The sequence below is a fragment of the Pteropus alecto genome, unplaced genomic scaffold, assembly GCF_000325575.1.
Source record: "Pteropus alecto unplaced genomic scaffold, ASM32557v1 scaffold81, whole genome shotgun sequence".
NCBI classification, from domain to species: domain Eukaryota; kingdom Metazoa; phylum Chordata; class Mammalia; order Chiroptera; family Pteropodidae; genus Pteropus; species Pteropus alecto.
In genome coordinates, this window is record NW_006433378.1 from 11,185,505 (window position 1) to 11,201,867 (window position 16,363).

The 16,363-nt window shown below is 41.4% G+C and overlaps 1 protein-coding gene and 1 pseudogene across 2 annotated transcripts in view; one reads left to right on the forward strand and one right to left on the reverse strand.

The window, feature by feature from the left end:
- Window positions 1-7,993: 7,993 nt before the first annotated feature.
- LOC112476824 lies at window positions 7,994-8,112 on the reverse strand (annotated as a pseudogene).
- Window positions 8,113-10,327: 2,215 nt separating this feature from the next.
- Window positions 10,328-16,363, forward strand: part of CXADR (CXADR, Ig-like cell adhesion molecule) — a 48,837-nt gene continuing 42,801 nt past the window's right edge. For both annotated transcript variants that reach the window (XM_015586518.2, XM_015586517.2), the window contains exon 1: window positions 10,328-10,879. In XM_015586518.2, the coding sequence (XP_015442004.1) occupies window positions 10,837-10,879 (43 nt within the window). In that variant the 5' untranslated portion in view covers window positions 10,328-10,836. The remainder of the gene's footprint in view (window positions 10,880-16,363) is intronic.

The following is a 16,363-nucleotide window of genomic DNA, read 5'->3' on the forward strand; positions in this document are numbered from 1 at the left end:
CTCACTGCCTCTGGGCATCCTCTTCCCCACCCCCTGCCTCACTTCACCTTCCTTCTCTTCTTTACTACTGATTAGCAGAATGTGTGGCTGATAAAGGTTCTGCTCCCCAATTACAATATGATTGTTGGGAGTGTTCCTTTATACCATCAAGCTACTCTCTGACACCAGCTGGGTGTCCTACAACTCAACTCAATTTTGACACTACCTATCCAGAGACTGCATCAGATCCCATAAGGTAAGGGCTTGTCCTAAGAGATGCACCCCAACTCCCATACCACCACCAACCACTTCAGAGGCCAGTAATTAAGACCAGGTTATTTATCACCTGTGCCTGTGCTTCTGACCAACTGGCTATAGATTGGAAGCTCTGGAGACCCCCCCTCCTAGAGTTTGTTTATTTGCTAGAGCAGACTTAAGAAGCCAGATGCAAGTCCAGGTTGTTACCTGTACTTTCTGCCTGACTGGCTATAAATCGGAGGTTCCTACAACCAACTCCTTGAATTTGATTAATTTGCTAGAGTGGCTCACAGAACTCAGGAAACCTGTTTACTCACTAGATTATAGGTTTATTACAAAGAATATTAAAGGATACGAATCAATGATCAGATGAAGAGATACTAGAGCAAAGTCCCCAAACAAAGGAGCTTCTGTCCCCAGCACAGTGGCCAATGGAAGAGTGTTCTGTTTCACCAACCTGTAAGCTCTCCAAAACCTCTTCTTTTGGACTTTTATGGAGACTTCATTATACATGCATGATTAAATCATTGGTCATTGGTGATTGATTTAACCTCCAGCCCTACTCCCTTTCCTGGAAATCGGGGTGGTGGGGTGGTGGGGGGGGTGGGACTGAAAGGTCCACCCCTTTATTCTTGGTTGGTTCTCCTGGCAACCAGCCCCCATCTTCAGGGGATTTCCAAAAGGTGCCTCATTAACATAAGCCCAGTGGTGGTAGAAAGAAGCTTGTTATGAATAATAAGAGACCAAATATTATAACAAAAGATGCTCCCATTGCTCTTATCACTCAGGAACCTCAGAGAGCTTAGGGAGCTGTGAGCCAGGAACTGCAGATGAAGACCAGGTATATACATGAGAAATAAATTTCGGTCATCCGAATAAATATATATATTTCTTATACATCATAATACCACAGGTGATATCTTCCCAAATCCATTCACAGGTTGCCAAAGCTGCCTGGATCTGTGGTCTCAGGTTTTCCATCTTTGCTGATTCACCACTCTTGCTACTCACTCAACTTTGACCAGGGTCCTTCACTCCGACTTTCCACTGCACCCCCATCAGCATCTATCCATGCTAGATCCCTCTTCCCTTCCTGAAAGGTCTGCCAATTCTCCCTCTTACGGCTTTAAAAGCAAATGCAGTCTCTTCTCCCTAAAACTACAAACAATACTAGTTCCATACCACAATATATGTAACTTGCTTTTAAACATTCTATGCTCCATTGTTCCTGGGAAGAGAATAAAGTTTGTCAAAGACGTCTTGACACTCAATTCTATGTCTAAGTGAGAGAAGTTGCTTTACTGAAGTGCTGAGTTAGCCTTATGAACGCAAGTCCGCAAAGAGACATTCTCATGAATGACATTCATGCTGCTCTGTGAGGAACTCTGTAGTCTAAATGGGTGTTTATGGGTTACCTTGGGAAATCCACAACATCTACACCATGGCTGCAATGAGATTTACAACCAGTATAAAAAGCAAACTAATTCCTCAGAGTGTAATCTAGGTTCCAAACTCTGGATCTTCAGCCAGGTTGTCTCTCTTTCTGGCATCTCCACTAGGACATCCCTCAGGTGCCAAAAACCTAACATTTATACTCCACTAAACTTGCCTGTCCTCTATTCCCTAGTTAATAGCAAGCACCCTTATCCACTGATTGCCCAAACCTAGAAACCGGAGATGGCTTTGTTTCCTGTTCTTCACTGTCTACATCCAACTGGGCTCAAATCCTTCTAGTTCTCTGAAATATCTCCCAAACCTCCTTCGCTGCCACAACTTGGGTTTCAGACCTTTTACTATAACTGCGACAATAATTTCTTCGATGATCTCCTTCTTTTTGTTTCTTCCTACTCTCTTCAGATCCATCCTCGGTACTGCCTCTAGAGGTTCCCCCAGCCCCCTACCCACCACCCCAGAAAAAAACAGATAGGATTACGGCAGGTCCTGTTTAAAACAAAAACGACAACAACAACACAGACACACACCACACACACAACCTTAGTTGCTCCTACTGCTAAATCAAAAAGCCAGACTTCTAAGAAGAGTGATCCTTGCCCACTGTGTGTTATACTTGAGCAACCCGTCAGTACATCGCAGGCTTCTGCTGGCAGCAACTCTCCAGGAGTCTCAGATGTGAGCTATTCAAGAAGGCCAAGAAATAGACAAGTCAAATGTATCTGCTCTTCTCTCAGTCTTCCTCAGGTGGCCTGGAAAAATTTATACTGAGCCCCACCTGAGTATTCAAATTAACATGTAAAGATGAACAGTAAGAGCCAAAGAGAAATATATTAGAGAGAAGTCCATTTCTTGGGTTCGAGTGGGGACACCTGCTACAGAAATAACCCACCAGCTTCCCTAATCCCAGATTTCCAAAGATCAGATAAAAATTTTGCATTAAATTGAAGTAGCTCCCCTTAATCATGGTTCTTCTGAGCTCTCCCTCTTTCACCATTTTCCTAATTTGTCTCTTGTTGTCTTACTAGAGTTTTAAGGGTTTTAGTTTTAAGTTATTAAGGCATCCTGTACATTTTCCTATTCAAATATAAGAATTTAGAATGCCAAACATTTTCTTCCTGATTATAATTCCAAGTTGAAGCTCAGGATTTGGGTTCAAATTCTAAATGAACACTTTCCCTAAAATCTAAAGTAACTCAGGGAACAAATGTTTTGAGCCATATTTAGCACCAAGCCCTACACCAGATTCTGGAATTACAATAGTAAGGAAAAACAGACTCTCATGTTCCCGACTCTCATGGAGCCTACAGTTGAGTGAGTTGGAGAGCCATTAATCAAACAATCACATAATTAACACATTCAAGTATAAAATTGCAACTGTGAAAAGTGCTCCAATGGGGAGGTGCCTGGTACTTTGAGAAACTGTAATACTGGAATTTGATTTAATCGGGGTTCTCTTAGGAAGGGACACTTGATCTGAAATGTGAAGGACGACTAGGCGATACCCATTTGAGAAGGTTAAGTATTCCAGGCAGAGGGGGTTGCATCTACAAAGTGGCTGTAGCTCTGGGTGGAGGGGTGGAGGAGCGGATAGGGAGTATGAGATGAGCTTAGAGAGGTAGGTTAGAGCTAAACTCTTCATAGTTGAGAAGTATTATCTTTATCATAAGGACAACTGAAGCCCCCGAAGAGCATGTCTTCACAGGGAGGGAATATATACTACTGATTATGGTCTTATCCAAAGAAAGGAGGACTTATTCTGAATTCCATCTCTGATTCCTGTAATGCCTTGTTAACAGTTTAACACCTCCATGACTCTAGTCTCTTTACTTATAACCAGTTTACCTCAATGTGTGTCATCTCAAGTTTTGTAGAGATATTTTAAGGAACAATGATTCATAATTGCTGAGTTCTTTGAACTCCTTGGATAAAAGATGTTATACGGCTTATAAATGTAAAGTATTGTTATTACCTATCAGACAGAAAGTTGCCTCCAGCCAAAAAGAAACCAGCAAAATATTAAGTATATGGAGCCTCCATCTACTTCTGTAATATTTAAGTTTATACTCTGGGTATATATTTAATGGGTTTAATGCTGGGTACACACAGCATCTTTGATCTAAAAGGCCCAGAGCACTGTGCCAACATTAAGTCACTATTCTCAAAACAACCTAAGTGTATGTCACAGACTTCAGACTTTATAATTCTTTCTTACTGAGGATAATGCTAGAGTTCACAAAGTTTAATTTTCTTTCTAAAGTTCACCACCAAAGTTAGTGTAAAATCCCAGAAAGAGGATAGATGCTCTGGGTTTTTCCTGGGTTTATTCTGCCAGTCCTATTTCTTTCACCTAAGTAGGCAAACAAAGCACCTGAAAGGCAAAATACGAACTACAGAACTGTGAAAACGAAGGAAGAGCTTAAATATAACAAGCAAAACAATTTTATTTCTAGGTAAATATCTGTATCTTTCTTATCTTTTAGTGGATTGTGGATTGTTTGGGCCTAAGAAGAAAAGTAAAGAAAAAGGACTGGAAAGGCAGATACCATGAGGATAAGGACTTTGGCAAAAGAGGTGAAACAGGGACAGAGACGAGAGGGACATTTACAAGTTCGCCCCTTTCCATCTCTTTTGTAGGAAACCTTGGTATCACCAGAACAACTGACATCAGGGGTGGAGTGAGGGAGGGAGACAAGCAGTGCCCAGAGCCAACTTACCCAGAGCCTGTGAAAACATTTTCGTTTCTTTTGAAATCAGAAGAAATAAGAATATAACCCAGCCTGGATTAAATTTGTCTTTATACCAATACAGTGGTAAAAAAAAAACAATTTAAAATGTCTTCTGGGGTGGGAGAGGTCCACCAACGCAAAAGCGCCTGGGGTCCCTGAAAGGCGGAATGTGGCCTTGCCAATGCCCCGATTTAAATATTTTGAGGAAAACTTGCTGAGGAAATAAAATCTCCGACACTATGGAGTGTCACAAAAGGAACAGAATATAATGTTTTTCAGCTGACTCAACAAACTGAGTTGCACAAGCTAAGAACCCTGGAGGGCTATCAACAAAGGAAGATGTGGTTTGATTTCTCTTTACAGCTCATCTACAGAGTACAGGAGTGTTATTTTATTTAAAAGGGTTGTTGAAGAGAACAAAGTGACGAAACTCATCTGAGAATTTATAACTAGAAGCCCTCTCTCATGCTGGTTTCTGATTCAAATTTACATTAACTGTGTAATCTGAGAAACTTAATGCCAAAAATTATTTAAAGTTTTCCTGGATTGGTAGTGCCCCTAGGATCCTTGAAGAAGTTAATATGAATTCTCCCTCAAGCATAGCACTTAAAATCCTTAAATACTTCACACACGTAGTTCCACAAACATGAGCTTCTGGGAAAAAAATAATCATTAAACAGATGAAAAAAAGAAGTCCAATATGAGCAAGAATCTGAATTAAAAAAATAAAATGAGAAATGATTTCAAATCATTTAATTATTGCACATGTAATATATATCAAATGTGTTTATTATATTTAAAGAAAAATAAGACATAACTGGAGGTGTGAGAATAAGAAAACAAGCAGATATGAAAAACATAATTGAATATCTACAAATGGAAAAAATGTAATTGTAATTAAAAACCATTTGGAGGATTGAATAGATTCAACACAACTGAAAAGCAAAGTTGTTGACGGAAAAGAAATTATCAGGCACAATGCTATATATATATTGCATTTACCTAATATATGCAATTACCTAATATAACTATATATATATATGTATATATATATATAGCTATATGTATATATATATATATATAGTTATATTAGGTAATTGCATCTCTGCCTATGTGGATAAAAGGCTCTGGTAAAGTTTTTACACTGGACAGTTGGTCTTTTATGAAGTTCACACTAGGTATATATATATATGCCTTAATGCTAAATTGTACATCTGAAACTTACTGGATTTCATTAACCAATGTCAGAATAATAATAATACAAATTTACCAGGAATTTAGCTAAGAATATCAAATGCATGAAAAAAATAAGATGTGAAGGACAGAATGAGAAGGTGTAATATACATGTAATAGGCATCTCAGAGAATGTTAACAGAATGTGGGAAATGCAATATTCAACAAGAACTTGAATACTGAGATTTTTTTCAGAATTGAGGACTGACAGCAATTCTCTCAGGTTTAGGAAATTCTTGGCCGAAAAAATTCCAAACTAGACACAGTGTAATGAGATTGAACAATGAATCAAAAGATTTTTAAAAACAGCCAGATGAACTACAAGAATCACTAGATTTATTTCATTAGAGCATCAAAGGAAGCCAGAATAGAGTGGAATAGTATTTTGAAATTACTGATAGAAAAGACCAGTAAGTCCCAAATTCTATACCAAGAACTCTACGTTTTAAGAATGAGGGTGAATTAAAGATAGATATTTTTAGATACACAGAAGCAAAGTTTACCTTCAATAGATACTTAGTAAGGGACTTTGTAAAGGACATACTTCTGGAAGAAGGAAAATGATCCCAGAAGTAGTTCGAGATGCAAGAGGAAATGATGAACGAAGATATGTAGACAAAACATCGACTATATCAAAAATAACAATGTGTAATTTATAAGGTGAACAGAACAAAAGCACTGAATTATAAGATAAAACAGGAGAGAGATTTGATAGGAGTTAAACAAGTCTAAGGTCCTCATATTATTCAGGAGAAAAGTAAAGACGTTAATTCTCTTCAGACTTAAAATTTCTATATGCATGAGAACATTTCACCCTGAGGAAGTTTTAAATAAAGATAGAGAATTAAATACATGCCTCTACTTCTCCAGAAAACCTCTTTAAAGTTACAGTAAATGGATTTTTTTAAAGGCCTACTAGTACAAGGACAATGACAAGAGGATGGAAGATAACAGCACCAAATTTTTGGAAACTAGAAAGTGGATGGATGCAAGTTCACTGAATGTGCTCAAGAAAGCTGAATTCTAAGCCAGCAGTGGTCAAGGCACATCTTCAGAGTTTCAGGATTTGGTGGCATCAGGCACATTTGAGAGTAGAATGAAGGTGGGGCTCAAAACCGGGCAATGGTTCAAAGTCAGTTTAAAAAGTTAAACAGATTCCACCATTCCCCCTCCTGCAAGCTGGTTTAAGACTGGGTGGGTAAAAAGAGGAGCTATCAAGCAGGGTTAGGGTGGGGATACTCTTGTATATTCAGGGATTTATATTCTAAAGTCGATGCCTCCAGTGCTTTTCCAGCCATCCTTCTAGAAAGCTAACCACCCTATGTTTACGCCGAGTGCTGGATATTAGTGGTCTTTTCTAAAAGTAATTTGGGGCGGGGGGTCTCCCCGAACTGACCCAATTTGAGACCAAAATTGAAAAGTATCACCTACACAACCCAGAAGTTTTAATAAGCTTCTTTTTTTTCTGCCCTATTTTAACCTTTAAGCAGAAAATAATGAATTAGCAGAAATTAGAATAAAGCGACTAGTATGAATTGACAGAGACCAAAACAAAGAAGAAAGCAACTGGAAGAAGCAGAGATGATTCTTGGATAAGAACATTTTAAAAGACCATCAATTAAATCTTTAATTTTGATCTGTATAAACTCATCCCTTTTGTGTATTCATTTGGAATCTACATTATTAGGAACCTAAACAAAGTTCTGGGTCACTGGTTAAGGGTTGACTTATAAATATTATGTACATGTTATAAAACTAAAAATGTATGTATTTATAAGTTCATTTGCTTTGGGGCAAATAGATGTCTTGGATGGTATTAATCCATTTAACCAACAGGCTTGCTGATATAAGCAGAACACACTTGTGAGTAAACTTCATTTTCTGTTAAGAATAGCATTATCATTTTCCAGAAAATATAAAAATCTGTAGTGTCATGTATTAAAGAAAGTTTCTTCCTTCACATGCCTTCATATTCCTGGATGGGAAGAGGTGAAAATCCTTTAATTAGTAAAGGTAAGTCAACCTCTGAATGTGATCATAGGATTGTAATTATCTATGGGTGTGTTCAAAAGCCCATTTCTACTAAGAAATCTTTTTAAGGACAAATGCTATATTAACCACAGAATTATTTATGTGTCTAATTATCACCTTCTTGATAGGCCATGAATCACCTTTCTTCTGGTGTGGAGGCTATATAATGTGGAGTGCCTGGTGCTTTACGTAGGGCAATTTTTTATTTTACTTTATTTAAAAAAAGTTTTTTGAGGTGAGGCAACCCTTGGTTGACTTCACAGATTGCAAGGACCTTGTCAGCTTACAATCCCTAATTTTTTATTTTTTACGCCTATAGCACCTGATCTTCTTAGGTGATCTCCCATTCAAGTACTAACCATGCCCGACCCTGCTTAGCTTCCAAGATCAGACAGGATTGGGCTTGTTCAGGGTGGCATGGCCATAGACAGGGCAATTTATTTTATGATTTTGCACTATTTGTTAGGTTGGTTTGAGGATACCAAACAATCAATAATTTGTATGTTCCAGAATTAATAAGATTATTTCATTTCAGCTTCCAGGAGATATAGTTTCCAAGCTGACAAAGAGCTACAAAGGCTTTTTTAAGGTGTCATTAAGTTTCAGATAACTTCATAATTTTAGCTACTGTTTATATGAAATAATGTAGTCACAAGCTAAAGTCCAAAGATGATTTCATATAGCTTTCCCCCCTTTTTTCTCAACTTTAACATAATGTTTTTAAAAGAACAATAGTTCCCTAAATAAGATAAACTGCTCCTTTCAAAATTACTTAAATCTTAGAGATGATACATTTGGAAGTATAAAATAAAGTATAAAACATTAATTTTTTAAAATTTACATTTTAAAAAGTAAAGTCTAAAAATATATATTAAGATATAATGCTTTCAGAGTTATTTCATAGATATTTAAGTATTTTTTATTAATACATATCAATATATTAATATATAAATTGAATATATTCAATTTGACAAATACTAGAAAACCTACCATGGGCTGTGCTTCTAAGAGTGACAAAGATGAATAATGTGACTTTTTGGCCTTCTAGAAATATTCAGTGTAAGAGAAGTAATTGACAAGTATGAAACTACCTTCCACAAGAGGCAAAAGGTAAGGATTGCTAAAAAAAAGTCCTTTTGGGTAATTTCTAAAGACTTCATTTAGTAAGTGGTTGAGATGACTGCTGAAAGGTGAATTTCATTTCTACCCAGTGAAGGGGACAGTCGGGGTAGCAACTTTATAACAAATTTGTGCTACTTTGAAGTGATTAATACTAGAAAAGTTCTCATAAAGCAGTTGGAAATAGACTTTTAATGCTTAATCTCTAATTCCATAAAGTACAATGTGATGAGTAAAAATTTAAGTCCCCGAGTATTTTATTCCTTCAATTATATCCAGTAGAATTCCTGTATCCTCAACCAATAAGAAGTCCCTAGGGGTTACTCTGGCCTTTCCTTAGATTAGCCAGGACTCCATTAGAGATAAGTTCAATCAGTATCTCTGGTGTGGAGCTCAGGTATTGGTATTTTGTAAAAATTCTCCAGATAATTTTAATGTGCAGCCAGGGTTGCAAACCACCAGGCTAAATTGCAGATGGACAATTTTGGTCTGCTTGATAATTAATTTCTCTTTTCTGGTTCAATAAATATTAAGAATTTTCCAATATTAATTTCATCAGCTTCTACTTTACTATTTACTATTGTGCCAGGCATGGTGTCTAGCATTCTTTTCTACATTTCATTTAATTTTCATAGCTACACCTGAGGTAGGAGCTAATTGTTTCTAAGTAACTTGCCCAGTTACTGCCCCACTTCGGGGCCCAATAACTTACCCACTGCGCAATGCTGATTCTCTCCTCTAATTCATTCCTGATAATGCAACTCTTGAGAACACCAGTGTCTCAGCAGCTATAAATAAACTTTATCTGGAAAAAGCAACTGAGAACGAGCAGCGAAATGACACAAGGACATGTATGGAGGGCACCAGGAGGCAGAATGGATACTACAGGGTTCACTGGGCGGCTCAAAATCTCTAACTCCTCGCCGCACCCCGCCCCCCAAACCATCTACCCCCCAGTATTTAACCATCGCGACTTAGCCCCACTTTTCAAACTCACTGGTCTTTGTTGCCCAGTTTCAGGGCTAAACCACTTTTATTAAAATTTAAAAAAAAAAATTTTTTAGGCGAGGCAACCCTTGGTTGACCTCACAGATTGCAAGGACTTTGTCAGTTTACGATCCTTTATTTTTTACGCCTCAGCACTTGGTCTTCCAAGGTAGTCTCCCATCCAAGTACTAACCAGGCCCCACCCTGCTTAGCCTCCGAGATCAGACAAAATGGGGGTTGTTCAGGGTGTATGGCCGTAGACTAGAATCACCTTTAAACACGGCTGGGGGAAAAGGTAATCAGGGAATTTCCCAAATCCGTAGCTGCAGTTTAGGTGTCGAGTCATTACTAAAAATGGGGAAAAGCCTTCTCCATCAGTCCACCCAACTCGGTAAGATAAGAGGCGAATGCCGGGGATTGTCCAGTTTGCTTCCCCCGGAGCCTTAGGCGGGAGGCGGGGCCCTGCAGCAAACCGCCAGAGGTGGGACGCGAGGCTGGAGGGCGCCCCACCCACTCCTACCCCGAGGGGAGAGTGGTGCGAGTGCAGCGGGGCCCAACGCAACAGCCGCCCTTCAGGTCCCGAGGCACGCGGGCGAGTGTAGGACGCTGTCGCGCTCGGAGGCAGGGGCGTGACAGCACTTTCAGTTGATTGCGGAGAGGGGCTGGCCGGACACTCGCGCACTAACCCCGATTTAACCGAAGGCGCGAAGGCAAGGAGCCGGGCTCAGGCTTGGCAAGCAGAGGCTGCGGACCCTTCCTTAGGCCAGCCGGGGAGTTCCCCATTTGAGAGCGTCCTGGGTCCAAGCAGCCCCGTGCTCCGGGTGCCATGGCAACCCACGCGTCCGGCGGGGCCCGCGCGCGCCGCGGGGCTGGCCACTGCCGGAAGTGACGCGTTTCACCTGCCGAGCGAGGGCGGGTTGGGGCGGGGGTGCAGAGGTGCCAGAGCTGCCTGGCAGTCGGGAGCGCGCGAGGCGAGACCGCGGGGAGACCGAGACCCCGGGCGAGAGCCCCCTACCTGCAGTCACCTCCCACGGCCCGGCCGCCACCATGGCGCTTCTGCTGCGCGTCCTCCTCCTGTGCGGAGTCGCTGGTGAGTGTGGGCAGCCTGGCCCTAGTGTCCTCATTGCCTGACCAGCCCCGAGGTGCTCGCTGCCTGCGGCCACCCGGGAACAATGAAGGGTGGGGGAGGGGGCGGGCGCGATTTGGGGGCGCTGCGGCAGTGGTAGCGCTGCAGGCGTGATTGCACGGGGTGGGTTTTGCCTGGCTGGGTGCGCGAGCCCGGAAGGTGGAGCGGCTCAGAAGGGAGCTATGCGGGGGCATGAGGTGTCCGGGGATGGGTTGGTGGTCGCTGACTGAGCCGGGGACCGAGCCCCGGAATGAGAGGAGGCGGTGGAGGGACTCCCGGGATGCGGCGTGATGGGTGCGCCCGGCGTCTTCCCCGCTCCATTCTTTGCCGCGATCGCAAGCTTTGCTTTCTTTGCTCTTGCCCTTCCCTTGTTAGCCGCGGTGTAGTGTCCGTCTAGGGTCATCCGATTTCAAAAGCCTTGGGCGGTGAGTTTTCAGGTGTCGAGCAGCCCAGGCGAGGAGACTGGATTGCAAACGCCATGATTAAATGGACACCGAGCTCGTCAGTGCCTGGGATCGCTGGGCTGCCTCTAGGAAACCCGCGCCGGGTAAGGCTGTAAGCCTGAGCGCTCTTGGTCTCGTCGGAGAGGCTAGCCCGGGCGCGAGCTGTTAGCGAGAGGGTAATTCCACAAAGTAGGTCGTGGAAAATCAGAAGTAGGCAAAATGCAGTACTGATTTCCGCAGTCTTGGGGCAAAGTGCGAAGGAGAAACTCATGACCTCGGCTTTGAGTTTATAATTAGTTGGTTCATTTTAAAGATAAGACGAGATGACTTGTATAATTCTTAAGGGACTCTCTTCAAGTGCATTTTCAACTGCGCCTTTCTCGGGAGGGAAAAGAAGCCATTTAAAAAATGTGTGGACCATTGGAAAGCATGATCATTTGGCACTTTAACAGACTGATCTTTCTCCTTGTCGTTTTTTTTTATTTAACCAACTGATATTTGTCAGAGTAAGCACTTGTCTCATAACCAAATGATTCGTTTAAAAAAATGTATAGGTGGGACCCTAGGAGGCACACTTCGTGTAGCCTCTGAAAGGATAATTTTTTTAAGTGCTCTAAGGCAGGATCAGGTGGCCCTTTCTGTTGGGATGGCTCTCTACTTCCTGTTGAAATGTTAATTCCATTGTTGGATGCCACAGCTGTGAGCTTTACTCTTGGGATCAACATTCTATTAACAAGTCTAATCTTCGATCTGAGTCTATAGCAATAACTAACCAGTTTACGCGGTACCTTTCCGTATTCTATCAAGGACTAAACTGAAGTTGAAACTGAGAATACAGTGTTTTTGTTGTCTGTGGGGGAAAAAATGTTTTAGACTACATCTAAATCAGAAGAGTGGAACATAAACTGTATAGAGAAATTTCTTTTTCCAGGGATATTCGGGTTACTGTCCAGATTGTATTTTTTCTGGATTTCTTGCTTTGGTAGGTACAATCTCAACCAAGGATATTTTGGATACATATAGAATTATTCTGCTCATAGAGTGTACTGTGAACATCTCATTCAAGGACTATTGTCTTTAGTTAAACAAGATGACTATTTTTAATATTAATTTTCCATCTTAGGAGACAACTCAAAAACTATACATAATTGATATACAGCTTTAAGTATTTCTTCAGAAACTTGTCATTTTAGAAATTCATTGCTGTGAACTCAGGTTGAGTGGTAGTATGATTGGCTCCTACAATTGGCAAAACAAGGTGGAGGTTTATATATTTTAAAAATTGCAGTGCTGTCAGTGGTAGATTCTTCCTCTAGCTCTGTCTCTGGGTTGTAAAGAGTTTTGTGGTCTACTCTGGTTACTGGTGGAACTCCTTTTGATGAATTTTTATTGCCAACCAGGTAACAAGTACTACTAATGGTAGTGGCAGTAGTAGTAGAGCAGTAGCAATAGTAATAAAATTAGAGCCTTGATCAAGCAGTTATTAAATACTAGCCATTGTTCTAGGGGCTTTACATTTACTTAACCTACCTAACAACCCTAGAGGGTATGTATTATGATGATCCCAGTGGGAAAACTGAGGCACAGAGTGGTTATATAACTTGCCAACTTCACAAATTTCCTCTGGAATCCTTGCTCTTATAATTATGCTATTCTGCCTCTAAAGCAGCTTTCCTCTTTGATTACTTCTAATCCATACCCTAAATTTTTATTATCAGTCATTTATTAAGTACCTGCTGTTAGCTTAATTGTACGCCAAGTATGAAGGCTTTTATTGTTGGCCCTTTAAATTCTTTAAATTGTCAGCCGGTTGAATACTTTCAGGCACAGTGAAAACATGAGGATCCAGGGCTTAGACTGGTATTGTAGATTAATGTGTTCTGTGTACCAGCAGCAGCAGCAGCAGCAGCAGCACCACCACCACCACCACCACCACCACCACCACCACCTTGGGGTCTTGTTAAAGTTTGGGGTGCTGCTACTTTTCATAATCAACAACAGTGGAACTAAAGTACTGGGCAATGATTGATTCTGATCTCCCAGCCACTCGTTAGCCATTTGATATGGTGGTCCCCTGTCCTCTCTGTGTGCCTCGCTTGCTTTTATGTGTCAAGAATGGGGATCCTACTATCTCAAAATTGTTGAGGATCAAAAGGTAAAATGATTATCCTTTTGCTTTCCTCGAGTCTTTTCCTTTATGTAAATAAATGGAGATTATGGATGTGAACTATAGCCCCTCCATATACCTTTCTTAATATTTACATTCCTGCCATTATACCAACCACCAGAGCAAAAGTTGCCTCTCCTCCCTCTGTTGGCTCCTTACTCTATCTGTTGTGGGGTCTCCAACAATTACTCGATGTATCTCATTGCACTAGGCCAGAGGGCAGGGGCATTTTCTGTGCTGTTCATTGTTATAGACCCAGTGTTAGCTTGTGGCACCTGGCAGATAGCAAGACTTCAGTAAATGTTGTGTGATTGAAAGTTTCCAACCTCTTGACACTAAGCCCATGTATATGATATAGCTCTCATCGGCTCCATTTCTTTCTCTCCTTTCTCACCCGGTAAAGATGGTCCTTGTCGTGATCATTTCACTAGTCTTATCTCATACAGTTATTAATCTAAAGAAGTTAAGGCTCTGCTTTATCTCTGACTGCATTGCTCTGTGTCCCCCACCTCCACCCGCCTCCCCCTTCAGTTGGCAAAGATAACAATAACTGCGTGCCAAGTTCATTTATTTGTTTTTGAAGCTCCTTGACATCTATTTTGATTCTTTCCTACCCTGTTACCTGTTTTTCTTCACTGCTTTCTCCAATAGGTCCCTTAAATGTTAGCCTTCCCAATGATTTGTCCTATAGTCCTCGTCTCAGTCTCTTAAACCTGGGTGACCACACTTATCCATTACTGTAACTTCCAAATACTTGCTAGTGACTTAATAGTGCCAGCTCAGCCCATCTTTCCTTTGACTTCTGGGCCTCTCTTTCCAACTGCCTAACATTCAGCTTCCACCTGAATTCACTTCAGTACCTCAGCCTCATCTGTTAGTTGACTAAGTGATCCAATCAGTCACATGTTTGTGGCCTACTATGTACTGTGCCTGTCTAAGGCTCTTATAGTAGTAGTATAGGACTTTGCAAGGTGCGGAAAATTAGATAGGACAGTTCCAGCAGTTGGTACAGCTTTTGCAAAGACATGGAGCTCTGAGAAGGTATGATGCATCTTGGGAGTTGAGAAATTCAGTGCGTATAAAGCATCTAACCAGCACTTCTAAAACTTTTGATGTGTACCTGAGTCATTATAAGAAAGTGTGGGGCTTGAGGTTTTGCATTTTCAGTTCCCCCAGGATGCCACTGCTAACCACACTTTGGCTAGGCAAAGGTCTAAATGCTGTTCAAGAGTTTATTACATGAGAAATGATAGACATCTGTAAAATTAAAGCCCCGCCCAACAGTGGCACTAAGAACCTTGTAGAGGCATTAAAGAAGTGAAATTTTTACACGGACGTTGTTCTTTTGAATGACACAGAACTTTAGCTGTTCTGGAGGCAGGTACAACTGATAGAGCTAATGGAACACTCCATCTGGGCTGACGTGTATATAAACAGCCTCTGTTGAAACACAGCAGAGTGGCGTTTGGCTTCTTTGATCTGGAAAGTTGATTTGAGGGAGATGCAGTGAAACCTGATATCTGGCTGGTTGAGTGGCAAGAAAAAGTAGGAGAATGCAGTAATATCTCTGGCTTGAGTGAATGGTGATGTCACTAATCTATAGGGTATAAAGAAAAGAGGAGAAAGTTTTAGGAGGTGACAATGAGCTTAAGTTTGGACAGGTTGTATTTGAGGTGCCTGAGGTGACTGAAGGTAAAAAAATATCCAGTAGAAAGATTTAAACAAAGGACTGGATCTCAGGAGAGGGGAGAAGATTAGTGATAGAGAATTGGGAACATTGCTGATATGTGGCATGTGTGTGAGGTTAACCAGGAAAAACAGGTAGGACTGTTTTTCAGGTAGAAGAGAAGGTGAAAAACGATGCTGGGGAACGTCAACATCTAGCAAGTAGACAAAAAGTGAACAATAAGGAGTGACAGGATGAGGGGGTCCCAGAAACTGACACAGAAATCAGGCCAGTGGGTCTCACCATTAGATAATTGAGAACATTCAGGAAATTAATCAGTTCCATAGGGAGGACAGTTTCTGTAGTGGCAAGAGGAAAGCTAGAGTTTAATAGTGGGTCTCGGGTAGGTGGAGAACGACAAATGTACTGTACACTTGCAGTTGGCCTGACACTGAAGCTTTGCACATGTGGCTATAATTCTCGGGAACAGTAGCAGACTCGAGAGAGAAGGCACAAGCCAGCAGAAAAACACTTCCTTAATTTCCAGCCACCCAGACCTAGAACCTTGTTCCTCATTTCCCTTGGTAGGCCCAGTTTCCTCCTTGTACCTTAAATGTTGGGGTTTCTCAATTTATGGCTTCAGTTGCCACTTATGTCCTTACAGCCTTGTCAGCAGTGAGCTGATCAAGAGGGGAAGGCTTCGGTGGTGAGATGCCCAATTGAAAAAACACAGGAGGAGCCGACATGAGAACAGGAGGGCAGGTCAAGCCATTATTTTGGGGGACCACATGGGCTCATACATGCCAGAGAACAAGAGTGGCATTCCGCCACACTTGCGCAGTACAACAAGCCAGGTCATCTTTACATAAGCTAGGCGCAGCGCAGTACTGTGTTTAACGTAACGTGCCGGGTCTGGGGCCCACAAGCCTCCAGTCTGTTTCTGGTCTGTTCCTCAACCTTTGCCCATAATTTCAAACCACCTACTTGACGTTTCTGCTTAGACTTCCCACAGGCACCTCCAACTCAGCTGGTCTACATACCGCTTTTCCCGTTCACATTATATGGCATTTTTAGCCACCAAAATGCCCAGGCAGAAATCAAAGTATCTTACTTGACTCTTCCTATTCTTTCACTTGCTTACATCCAGTCAGTTTCTAAGTCACTTGTATCTC